General features: G+C 47.3%; 1 protein-coding gene across 1 annotated transcript in view; it reads left to right on the top strand.

Annotated features, from left to right (window-relative positions):
* Positions 1-21,631, top strand: part of USP22 (ubiquitin specific peptidase 22) — a 62,130-nt gene that overhangs the window by 9,330 nt on the left and 31,169 nt on the right. Inside the window, exon 2 of the mRNA XM_080682146.1 lies at positions 13,348-13,480. Coding sequence (XP_080538272.1) covers positions 13,348-13,480 — 133 coding nt within the window. The remainder of the gene's footprint in view (positions 1-13,347; positions 13,481-21,631) is intronic.

Raw genomic sequence — 21,631 nt, 5'->3', positions numbered from 1 at the left:
GGCTTTCTCCCCCATTTAAGCAATCCTATTTTATATAATCTATCTATACTACTAAAAGGTAATATGCTAACTAGACCGCGTCGACCGGCCATCTTCCGGAAGTCCAACTTCCTTCCGGACAAAGCCATGGTGGTGGGGGCTGAGGCAGAGGCCATTAGGGGCGATCAGGCTGGCAGGGGAGGGCAGTTGGGGTAAGATCAGGCCAGCAGGGGAGGGCAGTTAGGGGCGATCAGGCAGGCAGAGGCAGTTAGGGACAATCAGGCAGGCAGGTGAGTGGTTAGGAGCCAGTGGTCCCAGATTGTGAGAGGGACATCCCCCAAGGGGTCCCCGATTGGAGAGGATGCAGGGATGCAGGCTGGGCTGAGGGAACGCCCCCCCCCCCCCCCCCCGTGCACGAATTTTGTGCACTGGGCCACTAGTATATATATATAAAAGGCTAAGTTGACTCGCGCATGTGTGATACATATAAAGCTCTCACTGGTGCCAATCACGCATGTGTTTCGATCTGTCATTGTTGATTGTGAATTTGGTTGACACTTCTATTATAGAGAAAGGGTGAATAGTGATATTAAATATTTCTTCTAATTAATTTCCTTTCAATGTTCACAAATTTGTGCACCGGGCCACTAGTCATTGATAAGAGAGAATCATTGATTGGCTGCCTCCTGCACGCCCCCTACTGGGGATTGAGCCTGCAACCCGGGCATGTGCCCTTGACCGGAATTGAACCTGGGACCTTACAGTCCATAGGCCGACCCTCTATCCATGGAGCCAAACCAGCTAGGGCAGAATATGTTCTGTTTTTAAAGTAAACTACTTTTCTTTTCAAACTTTATTGCTTTGAGGTCTGTAGACTAGGAAATTCAGTGTTGTGACCCACAGGGGTTTTAGGGCAGGGACCCATCCGCACAGCAGAGGCTGTGGTAGATGCATGACACTATGCATCTGTCAAAACTCACTGCGCCTCGGGCCGGCCCTGGGTGACTTGGGGGCTGAGGGGACTGGGGGACTCCAGAGGCAGGCCCAGGGGGTGGGCCCGGCCTTGCTGTGCACCTGCTGCCCTGGTAGGGCTGAGGGGACTGGGCGCTGCCATCTTTGAGGGCAGGGCAGTCAGCATATTCCCTCCTTATTGGCTGTGGGCACTGCCATCTTAGAGGGCGGGGCAGTCAATTAGCATATTCTCTCCTTATTGGCTGTGGGTGCCACCATCTTTGCGACAGTGTGAGGGTCAATTAGCATATTCCCTCTATTGGCTGTGGGCACCGTCATCTTTGAGTGTGGGGCAGTCAGTTAGCATATTCCCTCCTTACTGGCTGTGGGCACCGCCATCTCTGAGGGCGGGGCAGTCAATTAGCATATTTCTCTCCTTATTGGCTATGGGCGCCGCCAACTTTGTGACAGTGTGAAGATCAATTAGCACATTTCCTCTTTATTAGGTAGGATGTTTACCAGTTTCTTGTAAAGGGCACAGGTGAACAGCCAGGTGAGGTGCAGAGGGTTGAGGGCTGGAAGGCCCAGCACCCAGGAGCTGTGTCCCTGTAGAGCAGGGCACACCACTCTGCTGGTTGCATTCACCACCCAGAAGCGAGTAAAACCAAAGTACCCACTTCTTACTATATCGCAGCATCACAGTCACGTTGTCACTTTATAGACGAAAGTGTTGGACGAGAGAAGTCCTAAGACTCATCTTAGCTCTGAGATGCAAAAGTCATAGTCTGGCTTTTTGAGGTTGGGAAATTTATTTGAGGAGATTGTCTAATTTTGGCCAACTTTTTTGTTTCTTTTTTTATTTTTTAAATATATTTTATTGATTTTTTACAGAGAGGAAGGGAGAGGGATAGAGAGTTAGAGACATCGATGAGAGAGAAACATTGATCAGCTGCCTCTTGCACACCCCCTACTGGGGATGTGCCCGCAACCAAAGAACATGCCCTTGACCGGAATCAAACCTGGGACCCTTCAGTCCTCAGGCCAACACTCTATTCACTGAGCCAAACTGGTCAGGGCCTTTTTTGCTTCTTAATGTCTCAGTTTGTCCCTGTAGATAATGGAACGTTTATACCTGTCTCTTTGCTTATATCAAAACTCAGGATGGTAGAAAAGTATTTTGAGCCCTTGAAAAATTCATTGAAGAATGCACAGGAATTAAACGTGTCTTCCTGTAGATGTCAGGTTTTTCCAGACCAGCAGTAGTTGGAAGTCGGGGGGCAATCTGTGAAATGTCCATCAGCTCTTAAGAGACTGTCTCATGTTTCCACTTTTTTACACTGGACTCAGAATTCACTGTACAACTGAGTTATCACCCTGATGTGAGCCACACGTGTTTGACTTCAAGGGCCTGTCACACACAAATCCTTGCTATGTTTCAGGATTTCCTTGCAGGTTATGAAATCTACTTGAATTAATTTATAGGAAAAGGGATTTAATACAGAAATCATTGCAAAGGCTCCAGGAGCAATAGATTCTAGTTTATGTTTCAAGGAATGTCTGCCAGCCTCCAGATTTCTTCTGCCTGCAGCCTCCACAACGGGAAGCTAAGAGATCAGTGATATGGGACCATATGGACCCCTTGCCTGCAAGCTGTAGGAGCACGTCCCACCCTTCCTTACCAACTACGTAAAGCAGCAGGGTCTGATGCAAGGGTGTATGGGGAATTAGTTTCTTACCTTCTCACTGTTATAGAAAGGAGTTAGAATAAAAATAGCTAACCCGAGCCCTGTGTTAGTTTCCTGTGGCTGTTGTAGCAAATGACCACAAACTCGGTGGTTTAGAACAAGTTCTGGAGGCCCGAAGCCCCAGATAAGGTGTTGGCAGGGCTGTGCCTTCAGAGGCTCCACAGGAGGGCCCGTTGCTGGCCACCTCTGCTCCTGGAGCCTGGCCCTCACTGCAGTCTCTGCCTCCTCACAAGGCCTTCACTGGGGTGTCTAGTCTCCCTTCCTCTCTAAGGACACCTGTGATCCACCCAGATGATCAAGTACAATTTCATCTCAAGATTGTTAACTTAATTACATATACAAAAATACACTTTTCAAGACCCTTAATTACATATGCAAAAAAGAAGCATTAAGTTAATTACATATGCAAAAAAGCATTCACAGGTTCTGGAGATTAGGATGTGGGGGCTACTGTCTGCCCACTACAAACCCTAATGTGCGCAGACAATATTCCCAGTACTTTACAGCATCAGCTCATTTAATTCTCATAGTAGCTGTAGGAGATAGAAACGTACATTTTTTTTTAATCCTAACCTGAGGGTATATGCTTATTGATTTCAAGAGCTCAGTAGCCACATTTGGTTAGTGGCTACTGTAATGGACAGTGGTGATAGAGAGAAGTAATGCAGAAGACAATGGTGACACTTTATGAATACATAAAGAAAGATTTGTTTCCTATATTTAGTGCTTATTGCCTATTGGTTGGTTACTTGATTAATGTTAGAGAAGCAGTCTCTTAGCTGTTTGATCCATCAGCTCAGCAAACTCTGTGTACTGGTGAGTGCTAAACCCACCCTCAGCTGACATCCTGCCTGCCCACACACAGCTCCCCAGAGGAGGAAATTAGGTGTTTAGTGAGTCCTTTTCTCCTCCTCTCTCTTAAGGATAGCAGTACTTTTCTGCTTTGCTTTAATTCTCTTCATGTGAATTGCAATCATACCCTTTATAAGAAATACTAGAGGCCCGGTGCATGAAAATTCATGCACTGGAGGGGGGTCCCTCAGCCTGGCCTGCCCCCTCTCACAGTCCGGGAGCCCTCAGGAGTGGGAGGTGACCTGGCGATCAGGGGAAGGCGACGCCCCATCACACCTCTGCTGCTGCCACTGCCGGCAGTGTAAGCCTCGGCTGGCCCTGGTTACCTGAGCCTCGGGCGGCCCTGGGAGGCTGGGGGCTGAGAGGACTGGGGGACTCCAGAGGTAGGCGCGTGGCAAGGCTGAGGGGACTGGGCGCCGCCATCTTTTGGCTGTGGGTGTGGCCATCTTTAAGAGCGTGACAGTCAATTAGCCTCTTCCCCCCTTATTGGCTGTGGGCATCGCCATCTTGGCGATGGCGTGAGGGTCAATTAGCATATTCCCTCTTTATCAGATAGGATTACATAGAATTTTGAGCTCTCTGCTCAAATTCCACCTCTTGTATACAAACTTTTATTATTTCCTCCAATCCTCCTTAATTAGATGTGATTGTTCTTTTAATTTTCATAGCATTTCATTGATCAATCTTAGTATACCCAGGTACATTACACCTCTGTGTGTTATTTTGTACTAGAGGCCAAGCGCAGGAAATAGCGCGGCCCTGCCCACCTGCGTGCGCAACCGCCCACCTGCCCGCTGCCCCACCCACCCGCCTGCTGCCCCTCCTTGACACCCTAACTTTTCTACCCAGAGCTTGAGCACACCTGGCCCCGCCCCCGACCCCTCCGACCTTCTCTGGCCACTTCAAGTCCCGCCCTCAGTCCCACAAGTTGCCTTGGGCTGGTCCCACCTCCTCTGGGTGCCTCCCCGCTTCCACCCTGTCTCCAGACCAACTCGGCGGCTCCACCCCGTCATGGCGCTGGAGGAGAGCATGGAAGCCTCGTGCCTGTTGCAGTTTTGAGTGCTGCTTCCTGGCGGCGCACGCGCTGCAAGCTCTTACCCCGGACCTCTCCGCCACAGGATGGTCCCGCCTCCTCTGGGCACCTCCCGGCTTATGCCCCATTTCCGGAGCAATGTGGCAGCTCCACCCCAGTATGCATGCAGCCTCCTGCTGAATGGTTGTTTTGGTGCGAGAGTGTCATGACCATTAGCATATTAGCTCTTTATTATATAGGACTAGGGGCCCAGTGCACGAAATTCGTGCACTGGGGAGGGGTCCTCAGCCCAGCCTGCCCCCTCTCACATACTGGGAGCCCTCAGGGGATGTCCTACTGATGGCTTAGGCCCGCTCCCCGTTGGGAGTGGACCTAAAGTGCAGTCTGGCCTCCCTTTGCGGGAGGCCATCGGGCTGATCAGGGGAAGGTGCCAGCCCCATCACCCCGCTGCTGCAGCCACTGCCAGTCACTGCAGCCCCCAAGGTATTTTCATCAACACGGACTCCAGTCCCTTCATCACGAAAAAATGACAATTTATTTAGGCATTTTCAAGATGTGTCTTTCATAGGATATGACATTTCTTTCTTTATTTTTCTTTTTATCCTCACCTGAGGATATGTTTCCATTGATTTTTTTTCCCCTTCCTTCCGATCGCAGGCTCGGCCCCTTCCCAAGCCTAAAGCCTCCGCCCAGGCTTTAGTCTTGGGAAGTGGGCACCTCCCGCCCCTCCGATCGCAGGCTCAGCCCCTTCCCCTCCGATGGCCGGGTGGGAGTGACCTGTGTGCTGAGGAGGTTCCCGGGACCCAGGTATGTATGCAAGTTAACCGCCATCTTTGTTGGGTTAGTTTGCATACTCACTCTGATTGGCTGTGGGCATAGCAGAGGTATGGTCAATTTACATGTTTCTCTATTAGGTAAGATTATATAGGATTATGGCTTCTTACCTCCTCCCCTAAAGAAAGCATACACCTTGATGAATTTCCATAAAGTGAACAGGTTTGCACTCCACTGTGCAAAGGCGTGGGCCCAGCACTCCAGAAGTCCCTGCGCCCTCCCTGGTCCCAGCCCTCCGCCCTCAGGGGTGCCCACACCTGGCCTTACATGACTACTTACCTTCCTGCTTCTCACTTTAGCCGAGTGGCCGGTTTCCTAAGTGTCCATTGTGAGGTTTATCATGCTGCTGTGTATACCGTGGCTTCCTCTTAATCGTTGGAGTATTCTACTAAACACCAGAGTTTATTCTCTTTCCTACCGATGAGCATTGTTATTTTTAAGTTTGGGGTATTACAAAGACTACTACCAGGACTTTATTTTGCATGTCTTTTGGTGTCCTTAACATATGCATTTCTATTCCTTAAAAAGTGTTGTTTCTGTTAAGTATAAACAGAGTGGAATTATTGAGTTACAAGGTATATATTCAGTTCAATAGTTTTCCCGTAGTTTATTTTTTAAAATATGAAACCTACATAAATAGGAAGAATAAAATAAAAATCTTCCACATTTATCTAGATTGTGAGATTTTTGCTGGTTTGCTCTTTGTTTCGCTGTATCTTTTTTGGTGAATCATCTGAAAGTTGGTTCTAGTCTTGATAGTTTAATCCCTATGTGCATTTCCGAAGAACCAGGACATTCTTCTGCAGAACCACAAGACAGTGACCACACTCGGGAAGTTTAATGTGAGTGAAATAGTGTTACCTAACATATGGCTCATTTTTAAATACAGCAGTTGTTCCAATAATGTCCTTTATGGCTTTAAAAAAAGTGGATATAGGATTCAATCCAGGAGCTTGCTTTTTTTTTTTCACATCCTTTTAGGTTCTATGCATCTAGAAGAGTTCCCTGGCCTATTCTGGCTTTCATTGCATAGATATTTTTGAAGAGCTCCATTTGGCCTAGTCTGAGTGTTCATGGTTAGGCCCAGGGCAAGCCTTGTTGGACTGCTGTTCCCTCCAGTCAGCAACAGTGGTCTCTGGGCTGATGCCTTGAAACTGGAGATATTCCTGCGCTAATATGCATCATGTGTGTGCATGTAAATAAGTTAATGTAGTTTTATTGAGGTGAAATTCATGTAACATAAAATTAACCACTTCAACAATTCAGCAAGCATATTCACAAGTGTGCAATTACTACTCCACCTCTGTCAAGTGTTAAAGCATTTCATCTGCTCCCCATTCTCTCTGCAGCTGCTGGTAAAGTGCAGTCCACCCTGTCTCTGGATTGACCTGAGTATTTTGTGTAAATGGAGTCATGTATAGTGTGAGCTTTGTGTCATAACTTCTCACTCAGTGTAATGTGTTCAAGGTTCACCCATATTGTCGCATGTTAGCACTTCATCTCTCTTAGGCTGAATAACATCCTATTTTATGGATAATAACACATTTTGTGTATCCATCTATCATTTGATATTTGGGCTCTTTCCACCTTTTAATTATTGTAAATATAAATAACTTGGTGTTTTTTTACCTACATGGTTTTAGCAGCCATTGATGATTCTTGCCTGAATCAGGTGTTACTATGATTATAAAATGAAGATTTTATATTTTTGTCTTTCCTACTATATTTATTAGATGGACTTCTCTGGTAAAGAAGACTGGTAATGTGTGTGTTTGTATGGTATTAATTTCAGCACGGAGTTAGGGATTTTTTTCATTTTGTATATAATATTCATTCTTGTTATTAATTTAGTTTTACACTCAGGTTGTGCCAGAACTGCCCAGCGGCTCCATCCTTCTTACCCCTGTCATTGCTAGAGTCAGTGGCTTCTAGGAGGTATCCCTGTCTGTTCATTCTTAGTTAGAAAGAACCAGATAATGCAGTCCTTGTTTGTGTCTGGAGGGTGTGGCAGGCACTGGTGATGTGGAGAGCAGGTTCTAACTTCCATCTCTATGTGCCCAGGCCCAGCCTGAAGCCTGGCTCACTGCCTCTCGGTGCCTGTGGTGCATAGGCATCTCTTGATGGGAAAGACCCTGTGGTAGGTGTTTATATTTAAGGCTTTCTCTCCCTGACTGGTAGCAGCAGGACATGACCACTTTCTGTGTTTCTAGTTGTTGCTAATCGGCCTCCGTTTAATTCCTATAGTTCCTTTTTGTGCAGCTGAAATTCTTGAAGTATTTTTTTCTTTACGCAGATTTTCTTTAATGAAGTTCTACAAAAGAACAGGTGATGCAGTTTTACATTTAAAATTCAGGGCTTAACTTTGGTCAGTTTTTAAAACAAAATTTTCATGTTAAGGGAAAATAATGGTGTTAAGTGTTAAAATAGTGTACATGTCTTGATAAGATGATGAGTACCGTGTTTTTCCATGTATAAGACGCTATATTTTTCTAAAATTGTTAGACTGAAAATCGAGGGGTGTTTTATACATGGAAGTCAGCCACGGAGGGAGCCATGCGGGTGCGTAGCTGCCCATACCTTGTCAGACAGGCTTCCTCCAATCATGACTCTTATTGTTACTGATGTCACCTGATGCTGTAATTGGAGACGGGGTGGAGAGTGCTCAGATGCAACAGGGACCAGAGCTTTCTGAGCCCATAAAGATGTAAAAAAATCTTCTATCTATATTTAAAAAAGGCTAGTAGGCAAAGTGTCCCCTCGGGAGTTTGACCAGGAGACCGGGAGTTCGATTGTTCGCTATGATGTGCGCTGGCCACCAGGGGCAGCGCGGAATGAAGGAAGGTCCCAGCCGGCAGCCAGCAGCTGGGGAAGGTCCCCGGCTGGCAGCCGGAAGGCCCTGATCAGGCCTGATTGCTGGCCAGGTCTAGGGACTCTACCCGTGCATGAATTTCATGCACTGGGCATCTAGTCAAAAGATAAATACCGGTAAATGATTGTCTTAACTCTGCAAAATTCATGTAATCAGCTAAGCAAAAGAGCATGGAAATAGAGCTGCAGAGAGACAATTTGGACCTCCTTCCACTGAGTGTGTGATCAGATAGTGGAGGAAAGAGGAAGAACAACTCCTTAAGATGCCAAAACAGAAGAAGGCCTTAAGAGGAAAAACAGCAAATGTGGGCAAACGTGGAGCAGAGGCTTAAGACTTGGATTATGGAGCAGCACCAAAGTGGCTTATATGTGTCAACCAAGCTTATTCAGTGTCAGGCAAGAATGTTTGCAAGCAAAATGAATATTGTTGAATTAACAGGAAAGGCAAAATGGTACTTCAGTTTCATGAGGGGAGAAGGGTTGGCCATGAGAACATGAACCAAATTAGCTCAGAAAATGCCACCAATTTATGAGGATGATCTCACATATACAGTGACTCAGAAGACAGCAGTGATACAATAGAAGTTGGAGAAAGTGATGTGCCTGGAAGTAACAGTGATGAAGAAGAGAGCAGTGATGCAACAGAGACTGAATAAAGTGATATGCTGCATGATATCATAGTACTGGTATATAAACATTGTCTACACTAATTACTAAATAAAATGTGTTCTGTTTTATGTTTAAAATATTGATTTCCTAATTTTGGGTTGGAAAAGTGGGGGGCGTCTTATACATGGGGGCATCTTATACCATGGAAAAATAGGGTATATATTTTCAAGGTAATGCTAGCCTTGAATTTTTTTTGTTTTATATATTGGGGGAGAGAATTCGGTTTGTTTATTAAGCTCATAGAGGATTTAAAAAATCCTCTGGTCATTCCTTTATTTTATTTTTTAAATATATTTTATTGATTTTTTACAGAGAGTTAGAAACATCGATCAGCTGCCTCCTGCACACTTTCTACTGGGTATGTGTTGGCAACCAAGGTACATGCCCTTGATTGGAATCGAACCTGGGATCCTTGAGTATCAGGCCAACGCTCTATCCACTGAGCCAAACCAGTCAGAACTAGTTATGCCTTTAAATCAGTGATAAAACATTAAAAAGAAAAAGTTTTAACAATAAAGTAGTGAAAATAAAGGACACCTCTTAATCCTTCCCTTTCTTTGTTGCTAAAATCTATAGTTTTGTTAACAGTAAATGTATCCTAAGAATCTCCAGGATATTTTGTTCCTAACAGGTTTTGTAACTAAAGGAATGAAATCTTCCATAATACTTATAAATGTCATTTGTTACACATCCTATATAATAAAGAGGTAATATGCAAATTGACCCTCCTGCCCTTGTGTCACAAGATGGCCAGCCCCATGTCGTCACAAGATGGCTGCACAAGATGTCCTCCCCCACGTCATCACAAGATGGCTGGCAGTGGAGGGCAGTTGAGGGCGACCAGGCCTGCAGGGGAGGGCAGTTGGGGGCGATCGGGCTGGCAGGGGAGCAGTTAGGGGGCTATCAGACTGGCAGGGAGAGTGGTTAGGGGCAATCAGGCAGGCAGGCAGGCGAGCAGTTAGGAGCCAGTGGTCCTGGATTGTGAGAGGGGTGTCTGACTGCCGGTGTGAGATTGGGCCTAAATCGGCAGTCGGACATCCCCTGAGGGATCCCAGATTAGAGAGGGTGCAGGCTGGGCTGAGGGACACCCCCCCCCCAGTGCACGAATTTTGTGCACCGGGCCTCTAGTCAAATATAATAGTACTAGAGGCCCAGTGCATGAAATTCGTGCACGGGTAGGGTCCCTATGCCTGGCCAGTGATCAGGGCCAATCAGATTTCCCACCTCCCTGCCACGCGCCGCCACCGTGTGGTTCCCCCTGCCTCCTCCTTCCCTAGCTTCTTCAGCATGCCGCTGCCGCCACTGCTGGTAGCCTGCCATGTTCCGTGCCGCCCCCTGGTGGTCAGCGCACGTCATACTGAGCGATCGAATTCCCAATCGAACTCCCGAGGGGACACTTTGCATATTAGCCTTTTATATGTATAGGTTAGCAATTTTAAAATTTCCTCTGTATTACTGAAAGCAATTATAGTTAGTTAATTACTTTAATCGATCATTGGGAAGAGTAAATAGATGATACAACTTATATTACTTTGGCATTTTTTGCGGGGGGGGGGGCGGTAAGAGAACATTTATTTGGAAAATCACAGAGGTAAAAGAATTAATTTGTAGAAGAAATGAGCTTAGGAAACAAGTTACAGAGGCAAAGGAAGGGCCCATAGCGTTTAACAGTGAGGAGGCAATGGCAGTGCCTTACTGCAGCATCAGACATTCTGTGGCCTCCCTCCTGTGGCCCTGAAGTGCTCTCACCTGGAGGAGGGTGCTCTGTGACCTAGTGGGTGGAGGCCCTGGGTGCTGCTAAACATCCTGCAGACAGAACTTTCAGCCCTGCAGTGTTCATTGTGCTGCTGATGCTGCTGTTGAGAAGTGCGCCTGGGGGCACATGCACCTCTCCCCAGCTGATGGGGGAGAGGGGAGGGGACAGGATGTGCGCCTCTCCCCAGCTGCGGGGAGTAGGAGGACATGGGCCTCTCCCTGATTGCAGGCTGGGAGTGCACTCTGAGCATGTGTGTAAAGGAGCATCTGTGCTGTGGTCCTAGGGTGCTCACAGCTCTCTCTGACCGGTGCTTCAGCTCAGGGCTTACTTTATGGAGTGGACCTCCACACACTCCACACACCCTCTCGCCAACTCCTCTCCACTGATTCTGCCTCTTCTGGAGGCCACACAAGTTATTAACACCCCTGTGCAGCTCTCTTACGACAGTTTTCCACGGTTCCTATGTTATGTAAAGAAAGGTTGCAGACTGGTGCCCAGGCCCTGCACGCCACATGAGTGAGTGCTCAGCCTGTCCCCTCTGGGCTGGGCCCTTGCTTGGTCTTGTGTGTGCAGAGGGAAGCTTAGAAGGGACAGTCTCCAGCTACGTGGGCGAGTGGGCTCCTATGATCAGGCAGGTCCTGGTCCACGTTCTAGCTGTGTCCTTTCCTGGCTTTATTGTCACAGCATATACACTAAATTTTTTCAGTGTCAGAGGGGCTTCAAGCCTTCCTCATGGGGTGGTTGTGCAGATTGAATGAGAATAACAGTCCAGTGTCTAGGGAGCATTCAGCAAGTAGCAGGTAGTGTTGGTGTTGCCTGCTGTTATTTTCAGAGGCCCTTTCAATATTTGTTTTAAAATATATTTTTATTGATTTCAGAGAGAATGGGAGATGGGGAGAGAGATAGAAACATCAACGATGAGAATCATTGATCAGCTGCCTCCTGCATGCCCCACACTGGGGATCAAGCCCACAGCCTGGGCATGTGCCTTGACTGGGAATCGAACTGGTGACCTCCTGGATCATAGGTTGGTGTTCAACCACTGAGCCACGCCGGCCGGGCAGAGGCCCTTTCAATTTTAACCTTCCCTTCCCCATACCCAGTTTATGCCTTCCTTCATCTCTCCATCCCTCCCAGTTAAGATAGAACTGAATTTGGTATATACTGTGTGTGGTATCATCTTAGCAGTTGGTTATTCAATCTAACAATCTCATGGGACTTTTACTGTATAATAAAAGGCCAGGACCATAAGCGGAACAACCAGAATGACCACTTGACCATTTGCCATGAGGTGCATTGACCACCTCTCAGTCCCTCCCCCCTGCCCCGCAGGCTCCGATCGCAGCATGGGGAATGGAGAACCACTGCAAATAGGGGGGTGTTGGCGGGGCAGGACTGGGGACTGTTGAGTGGTGGTGGGCGACGGGTGGTGAGCAGTGGTGAGCGTCCAGCGGCAAGTGTTGGCGAGCATCATGGGACGGCAAGTGTCGCTAGTGTCCGGGTGCGGGGAGCTTTGTGGAGCGTCGCAGGGCAGCGGCGGAGAGCATAGTGGAGTGTCGTGGGCAGTGAGCCTCGAAGGGTGTCGTGGGGTGGCAGTGTGCATTGTGGAGTGTCACCGGGCGGTGGCGAGCAGCGCGGGGCATCATGGGGCGGCGGCAGTGAGCGTCATGGTGTGTCCCAGGGCGGTGGACATGGCCCTGATCGCAGGCTAGGCCTAGGGACCCTACTTGTGCACGATTTGGTGCACTTGGCCTCTAGTATTTAAAATAAGTGTGATTGCCATATTGTGGTAGAAAACTGACTTTCTTGGTTGGTGTGGGTGTCTGAGAATTATTGTCCACTGGGCTCATGATTGCTGTGACTAAAGTTTTATGTTTCTGTGGTCTAATTCTTGGCAAAAAAACTGTTCTTTTTTCCTGTTTTTGTATATTGCTCTGGATCATGTCCCTCTCTATTTTTTTGCTTCTAAATTTGCTGTGGTTGAGGGTTATCAAATTTAAAATGCTACCCAGATTCAGGGCAGAGAGTTGTAGCCTGCTATGGGGCTAGGACAGGGGTGGGCAAACTTTTTGACTCGAGGGCCACAATGGGTTCTTAAACTGGACCGGAGGGCCGGAACAAAAGCATGGATGGAGTGTTTGTGTGAACTAATATAAATTCAAAGTAAAGGAGCGGAGGGGAGAGCAAGAGAACCGGATAGAAGAGCCGGATCCAGCCCGTGGGCCGTAGTTTGCCCAAGGCTGGGCTAGGAGCTGGGGCTGAGGCCGGGCCTGGGCCTGGGCCTGGCGGCCGGGCGGGCCTGGCGGGCCTGGCGGGCCTGGCGGGCCTGGCGGGCCTGGCGGGCCTGGCGGCTGGTAGGGACAGAATGCAGACTTTGCCTCTAAAACCAAATGTGGTCCACATGCAAGGAACTCACAGGTTTTGGTGAATTGTGGACTGTTTTCTTACATGGAACTAATGTTGAGCTAAATGAAGGAAGTGCCTTTGGGGGTCTGGGGGCCATTGAAACGATTAACAGAGTGATCTTTTAGCAAAATGACACTTTGAGGAAAGTCCCTGCTTTCCCTCCTGCCCACACCGTGCCCCTGTGGATGGATCCCCTTGCTCGCATATTTTTCTGAGGACTAGTGCTGGTTTTCATTCTCTTCTCTGTGTTCCAGGCCAAGTCCTGCGTCTGCCACGTCTGTGGTGTTCACCTGAGCAGGCTGCACTCCTGCCTCCACTGTGTCTTCTTTGGCTGTTTCACAAAGAAGCACATTCACGAACACGCGAAGTCAAAACGGCACAACCTAGGTAAGGCGCCCTCTGCTATGGTGTTGGGAAGAGTTACTGCCCTCTCTGCTCTCTGGATTTAGATTTGCAGTTCCACACTCCTAAAAGTCCATTTCTTTAGTCAAAACTAGTTTGTGGTCTCCTTGTGAAACTTCACAGGGGAAATGAAAGACAGAGTGAACTCAAACAGATCATTTTACCCAGCTTGCCTGTGGCATTTAAGTTGGTGTTGTAATCTTTTTTTTTTTTTTTAATACTTTTTATTGATTTCAGAGAGGAAGGGGGAGGGAGAGAGAGATAGAAACATCAATGATGAGAGAGAATCAATCGGCTGCCTCCTACACACCCCACACTGGGGATCAAGCCCACAAACTGGGCATGTGCCCTGATCGGGAATCGAACCGGTGACCTCCTGGATCATAGGTCAACGTTCAACCACTGAGATATGATGGCCGGCAGTGATGTAATTTTAAATGATAAATTATGATGGCTTACCCCTTATATCCTGCTAACTTTCTTTGAAAAGTGCTTTTTCTTTAATGGATTATTAGAGCCTCAACTTGCCCTCTGAAAAACATGGTTAGGATTTAGGTTAGGCAAATGTTCACAAAGAAAGATCTTAAATGCAGTATTAGGTTACTGATGTTAACATGGAGTTGTGTACATAGGCAATTTTTTTGCTTTCAGTAATGGATTTTATTGTTCTGAGTAATACAAGTTCATGAACATGCTGACAGCACTGCGTGGCATCAGGATAAGGCTCCCTTTCGTACTTACAGATGGAAACTCACATGTCTGGAACTTCACGTAAAGCAAGGTTCTGCTCGTGGTTTTATTTTCTTAGGGTGGTTGTTAAACATTTGTCTCCTTCAGAATAGTGTTTTCTGTTAAATTTGTGAGGTTATCAGGGTATTCTTAAGAAAATCACTTTCAAAAGGTATAAGCCAAAGAATGTACCATGAAGTGCTTTATGTCATCCTAATTGAAAATGTACAAAGTCACTGTGCTGATGCTTGTCCCTTAAAGCTCCTGTAAGCAGTGTACATAGAGAAGGTAAAGTTGAGACTGACACAGCGCATGTCTGATTTTTCCCAAAAGTTTCTTTTCAGGAAGCAAAATGATGTTAAAACAACCCAGATCTCTATCTTATATGATGTGTTCATGAGCCAGTTATTTTATTATGGACACAGGGAAGCTGTAACCTCAGTATCATGCTGTTTTCAGTAGATACAATTACTGAAATTTTGTTGTTAATCCTCACCCGAGGATGTTTTTCCATTGTTTTTTTTTTAAATGTATTTTTATTGATTTTAGAGAGGAAGGGAGAGGGGTGGGTGCAGAGAGAGAGAGAGAGAAACATCAATGCTGATAGAAAATCATTGGTTGGTGGCCTCCTGCAAACCCCTACTAGGGATCTAGCCCACAACACAGGCGTGTGCCCTTGTTGGAATCGAACCTGGGACCCTTCAGTCCGGAGGCTGATGCTCTATTCACTAAGCCAAACCAGCTAGGGCTCCATTGATTTTTAAGGAGAGTGGAAGAGAGAGGGAAAGACAGAAAGAAACACTGAAGTGAAAGAAACATCAGCTGGTTGCCTCCTGCATGAGCCCTGACCAGGGCCTGGGCTGGGGAGAAGCCTGCAACCAAAGGTACATGCCCCTGACTGGAATCAAACTCAGGACCCTTTGGTCCGTAGGGCAATGCTCTATCCACTGAGCAAAACCGCCTAAGGCAGTAGCTACAATTATGATGGAAACAGAGAACCCAAAGTAAACCTCAGTCTAAATGGTCAGTTAAGACCTGTCTAGGTGGCTCCATTGGAACGTCCTCCCCTGCTCCAAAAAGGTTGTGGGTTTGATTCCCAGTCAAGGTGTGTGGGAGACAACTGATCAGTGTTTCTCTGTCACATCCTTCTTTTTTTTCTTTCTCTCCCTTCCTCTCTTAAATTAACAAAAACATATCCACGGGTGAGGATTTTAAAATATTTTTTAAAAAGGTCAATCTATGACAAAGGATGCAAAAACATACAATGGGGTGGGTAAAGGTAGTAGTCTATTCAGTAAAGGCTTTGGGAAAATTAGACAGATACATGCAGAAAAATGAAACTAAACCACCTTGTTACACCTTATCCTATATAATAAAAGTAATATGCAAATGATCAAATGGCAGAACAACCGGTGGAATGACCGGTGCTATGATGCACACTGACCACCAGGGGGCAGATACTCAATGCAGTAGATAAGTGGATAAAAAGGCTGTGGTACGTTTACACCATGGAATACTATGCAGCAGTAAAAAAGAAGAATCTCTTACCTTTTGAGATAGCATGGAGGGACCTGGAGAGTATCATGCTAGTGAAATAAATCAGTCAGAAAATACTTGTATCACATGACCTCACTTATATGTGGAATCTAATGAACAAAATAAACTGATGAGCAAAATAGATCCAGAGACATGGAAGAATGGAATCAGAGTGCGGAATCTTGGAGGGAAGGTGGGGACGGTGGGTGGGTGTGAGATAGTTAATCAAAGACCATGTATACACATCCAAATATATAAAAAACCAGGGGCCGTCACGACCTAAACAACCAGACAGACGACCAAACAGCAGGCTGCATGGGGTGACCAGGCCAGCAGGGGGGTTAGTGAGGGACGAACAAATGACTGAACAGCAAGCAGGCTGTGTGGTGCAACCAGGCTGACGGGGGGGCAATTGGGGGTGAACAGGCTGGTGGGGAGGCAGTTTGGGGCGATCAGGCAGGCAGGCAGATGAGCAGTTAGGAACCAGCAGTCCCGAATTGTGAGAGGGATGTCCGACTGCCGGTTTAGGCCCTGGATAATGTGCATATTCCTCTATTATGTTACATTCCCCGAGGGGTCCCGGATTGGAAAGGATGCAGGCTGGGCTGAGGGCACCCCCTCCCCCATGCATGAATTTTGTGCACCGGACCTCTAGTATCCTATATAATAAAAGCCTAATATGCAAATTGACGCACCATCAGAACAACCAGCTGCTACGACGCACTGACCACCAGGGGGCAGACACTCAATGCAGGAGCTGCCCCCAGCCTGTTGGCCCCAGCCGGCCAAGGCGGGTGCCAGCGGGGGCCCCCTGATCACCCCACTGGTCTCCCCGCAGAGGGAGGTGACTGGTGATGGTGGCAGGGGCCGGGGCTGGTGAGTGGGTGGTGCCAGGCCGGCCAAGGTGGATGCCAGTGGGAACCCCCAATCGCCCTGTTGGTCGCCCCGCAGATTGGCCCTGATCGCCGGCCAGTCCTAGATCACGTGACCTGTGCCTCACTCTTGATTAGAAGAGTTTAGGCCCGCAGTCTTGCACGTTTTGCTAAATTAAAGGAAGGTGTTGACCTTTGCTGTTCTAAATGGCTGCCCACAAGGGAGCTGCACGTCATGTGAAGCTGCCTAAACTGCTTTCTTTAACAGAAAAGATTATTTATTTATTTTCATAGTTCCCCCCTTTTTAATTTAACTCTTTTCAAACTTGGCTAATATTCTTTGATTTTCATGCTCTGCAGTCGCTAAAAGATTATTTTCCTATTTGGTCAATGTGGTTTCCATTAACCTTTGGATATGATCTCTCATACATGGATGATACAACATCCCATCACAGTAAGTCCTAATCAAAGTGGTGAATATAGATACCATCATTCCCTTCCTCTTTCCATACCATTGCTAAATCGGAGAAAGGATTCTCAGTTTCAGGATTTTCTGTTCACTCATTAGCTAGAGTTGTTAATCCCTGTAGGGCCTTAGTGATGGTTCTATCTGGCTGTGTTGTCAGGAACAAATGTACAACATACACAAACTCCTCCTTTTTCTGCCAGAATCCTATCCAAGGCCAACCTATTCTCCCAAGCCATCCTTCTGGTGGTATCTAGTTGTTCATCTATACCTTTAACTGCATCTTGAGTATAGTTAACAAGGCTTTACTGGTTATCTATAATAACTAGTAATATGCTAATTAGACCAGATGACTTTCCAGATGAGGCTGGGGCTGCGAGGGAAGCCCAGGTCCCAGGTGCCAGAGGAAAGGCCGGTGCTGGCAGCCAGGGGGAAGGCAGGCCTACTTTTGCACAAATTTCGTGCATTGGGCCTCTAGTAGTAAATATAATTAACCTATCACATTTTACAGTGAACCACCAAACAATACTCATTCTCCATAGGAGGCAAACTCAGATGAATAATTTTTACCATTTGACCCAGCAAACTCAAAGTTTCAAACCACCTAGGGCAGTAAAGGCTTTGGGAAAATTGAATGGTGGTTTAGTTTCATTTAGTTGACCTGGGGGTCAACCTTGGATTCTCATTCAAGAACTGCCCACCATCATGGAAGCATTAATGTTGTTGCCCAAACAATGGAGTCCCACCTTAGCCCCCATTGCTTACTTCCCCATGCCTATAATCCCTACTTCCCCATGACTAACCAAGTTCCCTAAAATATAGAAAGCAAGCAAAGTAACTCATTAACCAAAATTAATTACACATACACAGACAGAAATCTCACTAGCTACGAGTTTCTGGTGGCTGACACCCTAAGAGGGAAAGCAGGAAGAGTCCCTAAGCTTAAGAATTCTTGGCAGCTGCTGAAACATTCCTGCCATCTCTGCCACATGTTCATCCTCACCACAGTAGCTGGGCTCCCCAAAGGAGGATGTGCCCAATCTTTAAACAAATTAAACCAAACAACGAAGAGATACAAAACATCAACAGAAACACTTATACGGGCATGCAGGACCCACAGACACCACAGAATGCCCTGTATAAAAAAAAAAACCACTGAAGCAGAGCAGTATCTCCTGTCCCTGGTTCGGGGACTGCCCTTCCCCAGAACCTCAGCATTCTCCTAATTGACTGTTTAGGGAATGTATTATATTCCCTAGACCTAGAATTTTTGGTTCCTATTCTCAGAAAGTCCTTAATGACTATGTGCTCAACCTCCCATATTGGAGATTTCTCGCCTGTGATCAATCCCCCATATTGGAGAGTTGTTGCACTCTCTGAGATTCACTTTGTCCCTCTCTGGCCGCTTCCCTTGTGGGAGAACGGAACTGCACATCAGAACTCCGCACTTTCTTCATGTCCAAGACACATCCCAGTCACATACATCCGACTTCTGAGGATACTCAACCACCAAAGTAGTATTCAGTTCAATTCCTCACCATGGCTCGTGCATGAGGTCACCTGATTGCTGCAGTTCTTGCTTGGGCCCTTCTCTTGTTGCTGGCTGTCCCTCCTCACCGAGGCCGCCGCAACTTGGCAGTGGGGCACACCTCCTCAAGAGAGGGGGCCGTGGTAGAACTGAAAGGACACTTGGGAGCCAGGCAACAAGGCAGATATCTTTCGTCCTGCAGGATTGGTGCATGCACAAGGGTGGGAGCATGGCAGGCTTAGTGGGCGTCCACTCGGGCTTTTGTGCCTTATGCACGTGACCTGTCCCTCACTCTTGATTAGAGCTCAGGCTCCCCATCTTGCACGATTGGCTAATTTAAAGGGAGGGGTTGACCTTTGCTGTTTCAAAATAGCGGCCCCCAGGGAGCTGCATGTCACCCGAGGCTGCCTACACTCCCTTCTTTGACAGAAAAGATTGTTTATTTTCATAATGGGACAGTGTAAGGAAGTTTGGGGTTCATCCATGTTGTCTCGTGTTAGTACAGTCAAACCTCGTTTCTCTGCCATCTTGAATGATTTGTTCTCGACCAAGTTGTTCACAGATAAAATGTCTCCAGTTGTTGAACCAAACTTCTGTTTTCAACCTGACCATTCTTTCAAGCTGAGAACTTGGCGTGACAAAAAGCGTCTCTCAGGCAACAAACAATGCTTTTGTTTTCAGGAGATCAACCATGAGCGCAATTTTAAATCATGAGGAGGCCATCAAGATGCTGATGTTCCTAAGGGTATGAAAGAGACCAGGACCACAGGCCACTGAAGGGGTAGGAATGCTGCTGTTGTTGTGGGTAAAGGAAAAGCAGCTGAAAAGCGTTAGCCAGGGACAGCCTTGTAGAGACAGTGATGCATAAACAAGCAAGGATGCTGCATCTGATGAGAGACAGCCCGGCGAGTGCTGAGAGTGACTTGCTCGGGCTAGTAGGGTGGTTCCATACACTTAAGAAAAGCAGTGTTTATAGATTAAATTGTACGTTAACATTGAACTGTATATAAGTAAGGCTAAAATGGAATCATTTGGGGGTCAGGAATAGGTTAATCTCATTTACATTAGATAAAATTGAATTACATTAGATAAAAAATGAACAGATGAAAATGAGTTACATTAGATAAAAGATGAATTAGAGTACATAAAAGATGATTTGATTTTTTGGTCAAATAGCTTCTCTAACAGCCTCCAGAGCGAATTAAGTTTGAGAACTGAGGTTCCACCATCATTGCTTTGTATGTCTGAAGCAGATTCCTTTGTATGCCTATTGTGGAGATATACCACAGTTTGTTTATTTGTCCATTGATAGACGTTTGGATTGGTTCTTATAAACAACTAGAGGCCCGGTGCGTGAAAATCGTGCATGGGGTGGGTGTGTCCCTCAGCCCAGCCTGCACCCTCTCCAATCTGGGACCCCTTGAGTGCATTCGGACATCTCTCTCACAATCCGGGACTGCTGGCTCCTAACCGCTCGCCTGCCTGCCTGGCTGATTGCCCCTAATCACTTCTGCCTGCCAGCCTGATCACCCCCTAACCATTCCCCTGCCAGCCTGATCAACACCTAACTGCTCCCCTGCCAGCCCGATTGCCCCCAACTGCCCTCCCCTGCTGGCCCGATCACCCCCAATTGCCCTCCCCTGCAGGCCTGGTTGCCCCTAACTGCCCTCACCTGCCGGCCCAGTCACCCCCAACTGCCCTCCCCTGCTGGCCATCTTTTGGCAGCCATCTTGTGTGTTGGAGTGATGGTCAATTTGCATATTACCTTTTTATTATATAGGATGTCATGATAACCAATTGTGTATACGCTTCTGTGTGCAAGTATGTCTTCCTCTCTGGGACGTGCCTGCAAGTGAAAGGGTGTATTCAGGTTAGTCAGTCCTGTCATATTCATGATCTGCAGATAGTCTTCCATCCTGTAGGTTGTCTCTCCCCTTTCTTAGTAATATCTTTGATGCACAGAGTTTAATTTGGATGAAGTCAAGTTTATCTTGTTTCCTTTTGGTGCTCGTCCTTGTGGTGTTCAATATGTCGATCCATGAAGACTTGCTCCTGTGTCTTCTCAGGATAATAAACTTCTAGCTTTTGTGTTTAGGTCACAGGTCCAGTTTGAGTTGGTGTGTGTGGTGTCGGGTGAGGGTCCAGCCTCACTCTGGCCTGTGGAGACCTTGTTGTCCCAGCATCGCTTGTTGAGAAGACTGTCCTTCCCACTGTTGATCCCCCGTCCACATTGGTTTACGCCAGCCATGGGCAAACTACGGCCTGCGGGCCGGATCCGGCCCGTTCGGCTGTTCTATCTGGCCCGCGGAGCCGAAAGAGCCAAGGGTTCTCTTGCTCTCCCCTCCGCTCCTTCACTTTGAATTTATATTAGTTCACACAAACACTCCATCCATGCTTTTGTTCTGGCCCTCCGGTCCAGTTTAAGAACCCATTGTGGTCCTCGAGTCAAAAAGTTTGCCCACCCCTGGTTTACGCAGTGATGAACTGTTGCTGTGGAAAGTGCCTCAAAGAAGGACTCCCCTGGAGTATGTGAACACACACTGAGCAATGGTACTCCTCTCCCTGGCTGGGAGTTTTGTGATTGGCTGTCTGCTTGGCATATTTTTCATGGAATGCCTTTGCTTTTCTGAAAATGTTTATTCTCCTTGTTTAGCTTGTCCCATAGGTATTCCCATGCCAGGACTGTGCCATTAGCCTGTAGTGACAAGGGCGCTGGCTGAGTGCTCGGACTTGCAGAGAGAGTGTCGGAGTCTGGTAAAAGGGAGGCGTGGGGTTCCTGTCCTGCTGGGTGTGATGTAATGGGCCTGTTTCAGAGGACCTGGCAGGCCTGCCAGTGCTGCTGAGCTGAGTCGTGGTCGCGGGAGACGGACTGGGAGGAGCTGTAATTCACTAGGTGTGGCTGCGCACCGGGACATGCGCTGATCAGTTACCATACAGGACTGGGAGGTGTCCGTGCTGTCGCTGCTCCATAATACCAAACGGAGACAGGCTCGGGGAGCGCGGGG

The sequence above is a fragment of the Plecotus auritus genome (genome assembly GCF_963455305.1).
Source record: "Plecotus auritus genome assembly, chromosome: 7".
NCBI lineage: Eukaryota > Metazoa > Chordata > Mammalia > Chiroptera > Vespertilionidae > Plecotus > Plecotus auritus.
The sequence above is the reverse complement of the archived record's forward strand: the minus strand, read 5'-3'. Positions and strand labels throughout refer to the sequence as shown.